Below are 12,887 nucleotides of genomic sequence, written 5' to 3'. Positions count from 1 at the left end.
GAACCTAGATGTCCATCAACAGATGAATGGATAAAGAAGATGTGGTATATATACACAATGGAATACTATGCAGCCATCAAAAGAAATGAAATCTTGCCATTTGCGACGACGTGGATGGAACTAGAGCGTATCATGCTTAGTGAAATAAGTCAATCAGAGAAAGACAACTATCATATGATCTCCCTGATATGAGGACATGGAGAAGCAACATGGGGGGGTAGGGGGATAGGAGAAGAATAAATGAAACAAGATGGGATTGGGAGGGAGACAAACCATAAATGACTCTTAATCTCACAAAACAAACTGGGGGTTGCTGGGGGGAGGTGGGATTGGGAGAGGGGGAGCGGGCTATGGACATTGGGGAGGGGAGGGGAACCATAAGAGACTATGGACTCTGAAAAACAACCTGAGGGTTTTGAAGGGTCAGGGGTGGGAGGTTGGGGGAACAGGTGGTGGGTAATGGGGAGGGCACGTTTTGCATGGAGCACTGGGTGTTGTGCAAAAAGAATGAATACTGTTACGCTGAAAAAATAAATAAAATGGAAAAAAAAATGAGATTAACATATGATCCTGTAATTGTACTACCAGACGCTTACCCAGAGAAAACAAAAATAATTGGAAAAGATACATACACCCTTATGTTTCTTCATAGCATTATTTACCATATCCTAGACATTGAAGCAACACAGGTATCCATCAACAGATGAATGGATAAAGGGGGTGTGATACATACATATATAATGGGATATACATGTCCAGTCACAATCAAAGAATAAGAACTTCTCATTTGTATAACATGGATAGACCTAGAGGGTATAATGGTAAGTGAAATAAATCAGTCAGAGAAAGAAAGTACCATATGATTTCATGATAAGTAGAATTTAAGAAACAAAACAAACAAGCAGGAAAAAGAAAGAGAAAATCAAAAGAGTTTCTTAAATATAGAGAACAGAAGCGAGTTGGGGGAAATTGGAGGGGGAGATAAATCATGGCAGACTGTGGACTCTAAGAAATAAACTGAGGGTTTGGGAGGGGAGGGAGGTGGGAGATCGGGTGAGCCTGGTGGTGGGTATTATAGAGGGCAGGTATTGCATGGAGCACTGGGTGTGGTGCATAAACAATGAATTCTGGAACACTGAAAAGAAATTTAAATAAATAAATAAATAATATATAGAGAACAAATGGTTGCCAGAGATGAGGTGTGCAGGGAGATGTGGGAGATAGACAAAGTGGATTACAGGGATATTTATCTTTGTTTCTTTTATGAAGTCCAAATAGATAATTTTTTTATTTTGTCTCCCTTGACTCAGGAGACATATCTAGTAAGAAGTTGTTAGGGTTGATGATAAAGAGGTTGCTGCCTGTGTTCTCTAGGATTTTGATGGATTCCTGTCTGACACTTAGGTCTTTCACCCCATTTTGAGTTTATTTTTGTGTACACTGTCAGAAAGTGGTCAAGTTTCATTTATCTGCATGTGGCTTTTCAGTTTCCCCAACACCATGTTTTGAAGAGGCTGTCTTTTTCCATTGGATATTCTTCACCCTTTGTCAAAGATTAGTTGACCATGTAGCTGTGGGTGCATTCTTGGTTTCATATTCTGTTCCATTGATCGATGTGTCTACTTCTGTGACAGGACCATACTGTTTTGGTCACTACAGCTTTGTAATATAACTTGAAGTCTGGAATTGTGATACCTCTGGCCTCCTTCCAACACAAAAAACAACAGGTATTGGCAAGGATGTGGTGAAAGGGAAACACGTGAGCACTGTAGGTGGAAATACAGACTGGTACACCCACTCTGGAAAACAACATGGAGTTTCCTCATAAAGTTAAAAATAGAACTGCCCTGTGACCCACCAATTGCACTACTAGGTATTTACCCAAAGGGGGAAAAAAAACTCAAAGGGATACATGAACCCCAATGTTTATGGCAGCATTATTCACAATAGCCAAATTATGGAAACAGCCCAAATATTATTTAACAAATGAATGGGTAAAGACATTATAACAATATGAATTCTTCCAATTCATGAGCATGGGATGTTTTTCCATTTCCCTGAGTATTCCTCAATTTCTTTCATAAGTGTTCTTTAGTTTTCAGAGTAGAGATCCTTAACCTCCTGGTTAGATTTATTCCTAGGCATTTTATGAGTTTTGGTGAAAACATACAATGTTTCTAAAAGAAATCATTATCCAATCTATACTATTCAAATATTAGCAAGGAGGTATGTTCCCTTAAATTAATATATTTCTGTAGTACAAAGAGATATATACACATAAAGAGCTATTATTAAAATGTAAATAGGAACACATCCACCTTTATTTCTCCCTCTATACTTTGTTTTGCCTCTCTGCTGCCAACCTAATAAGTCCTGAAATTTCTCAGAGACAGCTTAAAGGTCCATGTCCAAAATGCTTCTTTCCAATCAATCATCATGAAAAGAAATTTATAAATTGTTTAATTCATTAGCTGTACATTTTATCATACATCGTCACCTCAGGACATCCAAAAATCTTAGGTTTTACAAAATAATATACCTTGTCCACAACAAACACAGGTACTTCATTTAAAAATCGTGTAGACCTATGGTTGTAACCTAAAAGTGACTTCTAGATGTAGAAATATCAGCAAAAAGCCTTTGCCTGCATGCCTCCTCTGTTCCCTCCACCATTTTAGTGATGAAGTATAGGACTCCATCTAGCTCTAAGAGCTGGATTTTTTTAAAAATATTTATTTATTTATTTATTTATTTATTTATTTATTTATCTGGAAGAGAGCATGAGAAAGAGAGAGAACACAAGTCGGGTGTGGGAGTGACAGAGAGAGAAGTAGGCTCCCCACTGAGTGAGGATAGTGAATTGGGGCCTGATCCCAGGACCCTGGGATCATGACCTGAGCTGAAGTCAGAAGCCCAACTAACTGAGCCATCCAGGCACCACTTCAACAGGTTGATTAACAGATAATCACAGGGCAGTCCTTCCTAAAAACTAACAAAAGGGCATGTATAAGGAGATTATTTTGCTAACTCTACTTTTAATATACTTTGGGCATTAAAACTTGTTTATCCATCAACACGTAGCAATAATTAACTCAAATGCACATACAGAACTTGTCTAAAGACTCATGGGCACAAAACCCTTCTACCCTTCCTTCCCAATCCCTGGCTCCATGTCCCAGTGAACAGTCAGCGTACTCTTCAAATGTCAATGCTACCCAAAGCAGTCCACACATTCAGTGCAATCCCTATTGCAATACCCTCAACATTTTTCAAAGAGCTGGAACAAATAATCCTAAATGTGTATGGAACCAGAAAATACCCCAAATTGCCATGGGAATGTTGAAAAAGAAAACCAAAGGTGGTGGCATAACGACCCCAGACTTCAAGCTGTATTACAAAGCTATAATCATCAAGATTATTATGGAACTGGCACCAAAACAGACACATAGATCTGTGGAACATAAAAGACAACCGAGAAATGGATCCTCAACTTTTTGGTCAACTAATCTTCAACAAAGCAGGAAAGAATATCCAATGGGAAAATAAAGGACAGTCTCTTCAACAAATGGTGCTGGGAAAACTGTACAACTACATGTAGAAAAATGAAACTGGGTGACTTTCTGACACCATAAACAAAGATAAACTCCACATCGATGAAAGACCTTAATGTGAGACAGAAAGCCATCAAAATCCTAGAAGAGAACACAGGCAGCAACCTCTTTTACCTCAGACACAGCAACTTCTTGCTAGACATGTCTCCAAGGCAAGAAATAATATGAATGTTTGGAATTTCTTCAAGATAAAATATTCTGCACAACAAAGGAAGCAGGCAACAAAACTAAAAGGCAACTTATGGAATGGGAGACGATACTTGTAAGTATCCTGTCAGACAAAGAGCTAGTATCCAAAATCTATAAAGAATTATCAAACTCAACACCCAAAAAACAAATATTTCAGTCAAGAAATGGGTAGAAGACATGAACAGACACTTCTCCAAAGAAGACATCCAAATGGCCAACAGACACATGAAAAAAATGCTCAGCATCACCTGACACCAGAGAAATACAAATCAAAACCACAATGAGATACTATCTTATACCAGTCAGAATGGCTAAAATTAACAAGACAGGGAACAAGTGTTGGTGAGGATGTGGACAAAGGGAAACCCTCTTACACTGTTGGGAATGAAAGCTGGTACAGCAACTCTGGAAAACAGTATAGAGTTTCCTCAAAAAGTTAAAAATAGAGCTTCCCTATAACCCAGCAATTGCACTACTAGGTATTTACCCTAAGACACAAATGTGGTAATCCAAAGGGACAGATGCACCTCAACATTTATAGCAACAATACCCACAATAGTCAAATTATGGAAAGATCCCATATGTCCACTGACAGATAAATGGATAAATAAAATGCATACACACACACACACACACACACACACACACACACACACACACACACACGTACACATAGACATACACAATGGAATACTACTCAGTCACCAAAAAGAATGAAATCTTTCCTTTTGCAATGACATGGATGAAGCTAGACAGTATTATGCTATGTGAAATTTGTCAGTCAGAAAAAGAGAAATACCATAGCATTTCAATCATTTGAGAAATTAAAAAACTAAAAAAATGAACAAAAGAAAAATAAAATGAGAGGCAAACCCAGAAACAGACCCTTAACCATAAAGAACAAACTGATGGTTACTAGAAGGGAAGGGTTAAGGGGGTGGGTGAAATAAGTGATGAGTATTAAGGAGGGCACTTGCTGTGATGAGCACTGGGTGATGTATGAAAGTGCTGAATCACAAAACTGTCCACCTGAAACTAATATTTCAGTGTATGTTAACTAACTGGAATTTAAATAAAAACTTAAAAAAGAGTATACTTATTTTAATGAGGACTGAGAAATGCATAGAATTGTTGAATCATTATATTGTAACCCCAAAACTAATAAAATAATGTTGTTAATTATTCTTCAATTCAAAAATTTTAAAAGAAACAATAATAATATTTTAAAAAATCAAAAAGACAAGACACCTGAACATAACAAAAATAAGTCAATATAACTAATAAATAAATAAATAATAAAAAGATTACCTATGATTGTCCAGGTAGGATGAAAGTAATCACAACAGTCCTGTATATGCTGACAAGAGAGACAAAAAAAGTTGTTGTCAGAGAGACTGAAAGTGCTTCCCTTCTGAATCTGAAGGTGGATGAATTACTTGGAATTCATGTAATTGGTGCAGGTGTCCAGCAATTCCAGGAATTGGAAAGGAAAGAGATTCTCCCTTGAGCCTCAAGAAGGAACTGCAGCTACAGACATCTTGTTATTATACCAATGAGACTGCTTCCAAGCTTCTGACTCCAGAACTCTAAGAGCATATATGTGTTTGTTTTAAATAACTAATGTGGGGATATTTTACAGCATCAGGAGGAAACTTAAATGGACATAGTCAATAATGTTATTTAGGAAAAATGAGTTTGGGTCTCTCAATTCCTTCATCAGCTTCCCTTGGGTAATGGCAATTTTCATTAAAAACCCACAGTAGGTAGAAAGGAAATTTTGAATTGATTTGGAGATATTCTGCCCCATTAGCTGGTACAGTAATTTTCTTGCAGCATCTGACTATGAGGTTTTTTTAAGACAGTAACATAGGAAAAGGAATCCATATCAAAATTAAGGTGAGCCCTTATAATTTAAATCTTTGTCTGTATATCTGCATCCTTTTATTTAAAATAAATTGAACAGTTCATTATTTCTCAGTGCTATCCTCTCCAACCTTCTCAAGGTTCCTATCAACATAAGATGAAATCATAAATGCATCTGTGTATGTACACATGTGAGTGTTCTTATTTAAAGGAAAATGTATGGAAACACACATGTCTAAGACATAACCATTACCCTCAAATGTTATCTTTGAGGTAAAAAAGGAAGTTCAACACATTTTACTCATTCCCCACAATGTCTATATGAAATTATGTTTAGAATCCCACATTGCCGGGGTGCCTAGGTGGCTCAGTGGGTTAAAGCCTCTGCCTTCCGCTCAGGTCATGATCCCAGAATCCTGGGATCAAGCCCTGTATCGGGATCTCTGCTCAGCGGGGAGCCTGCTTCGTCCTCTCTCTCTGCTTGCCTTTCTGCCTACTTGTGATCTCTGTCAAATAAATAAATAAAATCTTTTAAAAAAAGAATCCCACACTGCCTTCAGAAATAGGCAAAATGATGCTCAGTATGCTTGAATTTTTAGTAATTACCTCCTAAAACAGTTAAAACTTATGTAGAGTCTTAAATCACACACAAATAGAAACTTGCAACATGTACTCTTAATTTTTGTGTGGCTCCTTTAATTCACCAATGCGTGCACTTCACATACGCAAGTTATTATGTGTAATTATACTCCAGTAATTGATTCAATTGAACAAAACTAAATGCACATGGTTGTGGATAGGATCTAGAGCACAGGTAGCTGACTCTCACTTAAAAGGGGTGGGAGACACACTTCTATGAGGGAGAAAGCCAGGTGTTACCTATGGATATGTGAACAATGGAATTAAATTTAAGTAATTCACGTGATAAATCATTTTTTTCTATGAATACAAGATTAACCTACATATGCAAGTGTAGTAATAAGAGGCCATATTGGCTGAAGACAGAAAAACACTACAACCACAAACAACATTATGGATGAGTCTTAGAAAAAAATGTAGAGGGGTAGCTGGGTTGTTTAGTTATTTGAGCATCTGACTCTTGATTTTGGCTCAGGTCATGATCCCAGGGTCCTGGGACTGAGCCCTGTGTCAGGCTCCCTGCTCAGTGGGAAAGCCTGCTTCTCTTCTCCTCTGCTAATGCTCTCTCTCACACATGTGCATGCTCTCTCGCTCTCTCTCTCTCTCTCTAATTCTTGCTCTCTCTATCTCAAATAATAAATAATTTTTTTAAAAGAAACACAACATAGGAATTCACACTCAGGACCCATGAGGACCCAGCAGAGAGATCAGAAACGCTCCCCAGCATATAATTCAATTTTATTATAAAGGTATTATGATTTCCCATTTGACTAGAACAGCCTGTTACAGAGCAAGATCTGACTGACACAATAATCCAAGAAAAGAGACCTGAAGCAATTAGAACATGTGCTGCATTTTATTTGTGGCATATGATCTGACATTAAGGAGAACAGGCATGATCATACTGTTATTCAAGCTTATATCCGATGACTTTATGAACAAGTGCTTGACCTGGGCTCCCCTCCAGGTCATTCTGATGGTATGAAAGACATGCACATTTGTGCAGAAGAACTGGTGACGCTGAGCCACAGGACCAGCAGCACACCGAGCTCTTATGTGAGGTGTCTCCTGGATCTGCAAGAGGAAGAGATTTCTGAGGAGGAAGGAGGTACACAATGATACTTATATTGTTCATCCTCCATTGCTTAGCATTTCTCAGAAATATTAGAAATAGGGAGTTACTTCATAGAACGATGGAGAGAGTCATACTAGCAGGTAGCACTGAAAGTTTTAAAGTAGAAACAGGAAAATAACTCCGATAAAACATGGAAGACACTAAGCGAGTCTTCACCTGAATGAACAAACCCCCTCAGTCATGGACGTTAGTTTTCTGTGCTTCCACAAATACATGCACAACATGAAAAAGAAATATTTTGGATAGTAATAAAACGGGTAGTTTGAAATGTTGCACCCTTTTATTTCTTAAGTTTTTATTATTTTAATTCCATCGTAACTCACCTACAGATTTATATTAGCTTCAGGTGTGCAGTATAGTGATTCAACAATTCTCTACATTACTCATCACTCAACACGATAAGTGTTCTCTCTATCCTTATCACTTATTTCACCCATCCTTCCACCCATTTCCCCTCTGGCAACCTCCACTTTGTGCTCCATATTGAAGTCTGTTCTTTTGTTTGTCTATTTTTTTAATTGTTTGTCTTGTTTCCTAAATTCTACATATGAGTGAAATCATACAGTTCTTGTTTTTCTCTGACTGACTGATTTTACTTAACATTGTACCTTCTATAACCATCCACATTTTAAATGGCTACATCAAAATAAAAAGCTTTTCCACAATGAAGAAAGCAATCAACAAACAAAAAGACCACCTACTGAATGGAAAAAGATATTTCTAAGTGATATATCCAATAAGTGGTTAATATCCAAAATGTAAAAAGAATTTGCACAACTCAATGCATGTGCACGCACACACTCACACACACACAGAGAGATAATAATTAAATTTTAAAATGGCCAGAAGACATAAAAACATTTCTCTGAAGAAGACACACAAATGGCCAACAGACAAATAAAACATCACACATCATCAGGGAAATGCTTTCAGAAACACAATGAGATATCACCTCACACCTGTCAGAATAGCTGAAGTCAAAACCACAAGGAATAATAGGTGTTACTGGGGATGTAGAGTAAGAAAAATTGATGCACACTGATGGCTGGAATGCAAACTGTAGCAGCCACTGTGGGAAACAGTATAGAGATTCCTCAAAAAACTGAAAATAGAAGTAACATATGACCCAGTAATTAAAGTACTGGCCATTAACCCAAATAAAAATTCTCCTCCTATTTATGGTCCTCTCTGACACTGAAAACATACAATGTCACTCTATTCAAATTTGTCTTTCCATGTAGAGTCTGCTGGGAGACACATATTTGCTAACAGGTTTTGCCAGTGACTATGCTGGGCTTCCTGGACACCTAGGTGAATAACAGAATAAAACAAGACTAGCTATAAAACCTGGTAACATGTTTGTAAACTAAATGCCTAACATTAAGCTTGATTTCTGAGGCATCCATTTCAAGGACAGCCATGCTGAATAAACATATTGCCAGGTGTGTGACACTATTACCAGATAATCTTTCAGGTGGTTCCAGCCATGAAGTACCTCCTCAGAAAGCCTTGGTTAACCTCAGCTGATATATGCATGACCCCACTTTCCATTTCCATGCCAGAATTTTACACTTCAGTTTTAAAATCATAAATAGAAAGGGAAAAATGAAGGGAGGGAAATCAGAGGGGGAGACAAATCATAAGAGACTATGGACTCCAGAAATCAAACTGAGGGCTGGGGTGGGGGATGGGTGAGCCTGGTGAAGGGTATTAAGGAGGGCACATATTGCATGGAGCCCTGGTTGTTATATACAAACAATGAATCATGGAACACTACATTGAAAACAATTGATGTGTTGAATGGCGACTAACATAAAAATTAAAAATTTAAAAAAATGAGAGACTGTGGACTCTGAGAAACAAACTGAGGGTTTTGGAGGGGAGGGGAGTGGGGTGTTGAGTGAGCCTGGTGGTGGGTATTAAGGAAGGCACGTATTGCATGGTGCAGTGGGTGTGGTACATAAACAATGAATCTTGGAACACTGATAAAAGTAGAACAAAAAATTTTTTTAGGAAAAAAAGAAATAATAATAATAAATTCATAAATAGTGAACCTACAAATTACCAGTCACCCTCTCAGGGACCCCAAAGGTAGGAGCCCAGTTCTGGCCTTTCTCTCTGAAATTCTGCACTCCTTCTCCACCTCCCCAGGCTTTTCTGCCTCTATCCTCCAATACCTGTGCATACTAAACCTTGCTTTGTTAGACTTTTCTGATGGGTGTTGTTGAGGCATGTCTTGCAATCACAGTAAGAACTCAAGGGCTGGTGCAGCCACAGCAGAGGCTCTGGTCAGGGATGAGTCTATGGGAATTCCACAAGCACAGAGGTGCAGGGAAGTGCCCAGGCTTTCCTGCCTGAGCATCCCTGTCAGTAGTATTAGAGTACATGTTATAATGAAAAGGAGTTACAGTAGTGATGTAAAAAGATTGACAAACCCTAGGTGAAAACTGGAATTTATTATTATTAGTAGTATTAGTATTATTATTATTCTCTACAGTGAAGTTCTGTAAAGGGCTTGGTGACCAACTGTATATTCTCCCATATGAAGAATGCAACTTATGATGATTCTTTGGGGAAATTGAGGGAAAATTTACTTGTCATGATATATGTCATTTGAAGTGAAATTACTTTAAGAAATCCAACATGTCCCATATAAAATAAAGAAAGTTTCAGTCATTTGTAGCCCAAAGAGGGGGAAAATATTGGGAACAGCAGAAAATGGACAAAGAGGAAATGGTGTAACAGACAAAGCAGAAGTTTAATAAAGTGAGTTACTTAAGTATGTGGAGAAAATGAATTAAATTCAAACAAATGAAAATTCTAGGAAATAAATAGAAGGAACAGATTCTACTTCCATAGTCCAAAGGAAGAATAGCAGTTCCTGCTTCCAAGGTTGTGAGCCCTCCAATCATGTGCAGTTTTTACATCACTGGAACCCCAATGATTCTTTTCAGAGCCATCTTTATGTCTTTGTTCCTCAGGCTATAGATGAAGGGGTTTAGCATAGGTGTGACTACAGTGTACATCACTGAGGCTACTGTGCTTGAGTGGGAGCTTTGGGGAGAAGCAGAGCTAAGGTACACTCCTAGGATTGTACAATAAAATAAGGAGACAACTAAAAGGTGAGATGCACAGGTCGAAAAAGCTTTGTACTTGCCCTGAACTGATGAGATTCCATGTATTGAAGATACTATCTTCGAGTAAGAGTAAAGGATCCCAGCTAGGGAAGCACCACCTAACAAGCCAGCTGCAAAATGCATCACCATGTCATTAAGAAACTTGTCAGAACAAGTAAGTTGGACCACTTGATTGATTTCACAGAAAAAGTGGGAGATTTCCACCAATCTACAGAAGGACAGCCACAACACCATTAAACTTTGCAATAAGGAATTCAGGGCACTCAGCATCCAGGACATCAGAACCAGCAGTACACAGTAGGTAGGTTTCATGATGACCATGTAGTGCAGGGGGTGACAGATGGCCACAAAGCGGTCATAGGCCATCACAGCCAGGAGAAAATTGTCCAATCCAGCCAAGAGCAGGAAAAAGTATATCTGAGTGATGCAACCTTCATAGGTTATGACTTTGCTATGAGTCTGGATGTTCTGAAGCATCTTGGGGATGGTGGTGGAGGTGAAGCAGATGTCTACAAAGGACAGGTTGGCGAGAAAGAAGTACATGGGGGTGTGGAGGTGGGAGTTTGAGCTGACGGCCAGGATGATGATAAGGTTTCCAAACACAGTGATCAGGTACATGGACAGGAAAAGGCTAAATATGAGGAGCTGTAATTCTGGTTCCTCTGATAATCCAAGAAGAAGAAATTCTGACATTTGTGTATAATTACCTGGTCCCATGTAGTGGAGGTGACTACTAGGGAACAAAAAAATAACATGGCTAATTTTCTCTAAAATGAACATTACAAATATTGTTGAAATTCTACAATTTTTTTTTTTACATTCACAAAGTCGATATCTATAGGTTTTATATGGAACATGTCCTCTCTCAAGAGAATGCCGGCTCTGAATATGAGTGTGCATCCCACACTTGACATTTTCCACAAGTATTCATGTATTTTATACTTTCAATGAGAAATTCTGTCACACATTTGAAGTAAACTTGGGTAATGTCTAGCCTCCACGCAAAGAGTATAGGTGTCAAGAAACAAGTGTCTGCATAGTTCAGTGATGGAGAAAACATGAAAATAAAAGATCAGATAGAATGTCAGAAGGTGACAGGTGCTATGAAGAGAAACAAAGTGGGATAAAAAGAAAGAGTGGATGGAGGTGTTAATTTTTGGTTGTTGCTTGGATAGGCCAACACACATTTACACAGAGACCTCAAGGAGGAGACAGCAGGAGACACAGTGTTATTTTGGAAAATATGTGGCTATTAGAAAGAACAACCTTTGCAAAGACTCTGAGAAAACACTTGAGTTTTCTTTTAAGTTAATTTTTAGATCCTGTGTTATTGACACACATGATTAAATTAGTTTTGGATGTACAACACAGTGACTGAACAGTTTAAACATAATGCCATGCTCACCACATGTGGAGTTGCCATCTGTCATCTCACAACACTGTGACAATATCAATGACTATATTACCTAGGCTGTGCCTTTTATTCCCGTGACTTATTCGCTCCTTAACTGGAAGCCTGTATCTCTCACTCCCCTTCATCAATCTGCTTTTTGTTTGTTCAATTATTGTTTTAAAAATCACCACCAAGGGGCGTCTGGATGGTTCAGTGGGTTAAGCCTCTGCCTTCAGCTCAGGTCATGATCTCAGGGTCCAGGATCGAGCCCCGCATGGGGCTCTCTGCTCAGCAGGGAGCCTACTTCTTCCTGTCTCTCTACCTGCCTCTCTGACTACTTGTGATCTCTCTGTCAAATAAATAAATAAAATCTAAAAAAAAAAATCACCACCAAGCTGGGGAGCCTGGGTGGCTCAGTGGGTTAATGCCTCTGCCTTCAGCTCAGGTCAGGATCCCAGGGTCCTGGGATTGAGCCCCACATCAGACTCTCTGCTCAGTGGGTAGCCTGCTTACCCCCCCCCCTCTCTCTCTCCACCTGCCTCTTTGCCTGCTTGGGATCTCTGTCTATAAAATAAATAAATGAAAAAAAAAAAGAAAAAAGAATAAAAAATATCACCACCAGACTATTCTCACGTCTAGCCACAATAACTGGGCAAACATTGAAAAAAGCACGCTGTACACATTAGATTGTCATTCCCCTAAAAATGTCAAACTGCATCCAATTCCAGGAGTTAAGTCTCCTATGAGCATGTAATCAATGGTCTCCATTTCAATAGGATCATATTGTGTCCAGTATTTAAAGAAACATAAAAGGGGTGCCTATGTGGCTCAGTTGGTTAAGTGTCTGCCTTCGGATCAGGTCATGATCCCAGGGTCCTGGGATCAAGCCCCACATCAATCTCCCTGCTCAGAAGGAAGCC

General features: G+C 38.7%; 1 protein-coding gene across 1 annotated transcript; it reads right to left on the bottom strand.

The window, feature by feature from the left end:
- Positions 1-10,358: 10,358 nt before the first annotated feature.
- LOC123933046 (olfactory receptor 7A10-like) lies at positions 10,359-11,300 on the bottom strand. The gene has a single exon (XM_045991925.1). It carries the CDS (start codon positions 11,289-11,291, stop codon positions 10,359-10,361), a length of 933 nt encoding a protein of 310 aa, XP_045847881.1. The 5' UTR covers positions 11,292-11,300.
- Positions 11,301-12,887: the final 1,587 nt, after the last annotated feature.

This window comes from Meles meles, chromosome 20 (assembly GCF_922984935.1).
Source record: "Meles meles chromosome 20, mMelMel3.1 paternal haplotype, whole genome shotgun sequence".
Taxonomy (NCBI): domain Eukaryota; kingdom Metazoa; phylum Chordata; class Mammalia; order Carnivora; family Mustelidae; genus Meles; species Meles meles.
Note: the sequence above shows the minus strand (reverse complement) of the source record. Positions and strands in the feature narration are given on the sequence as shown.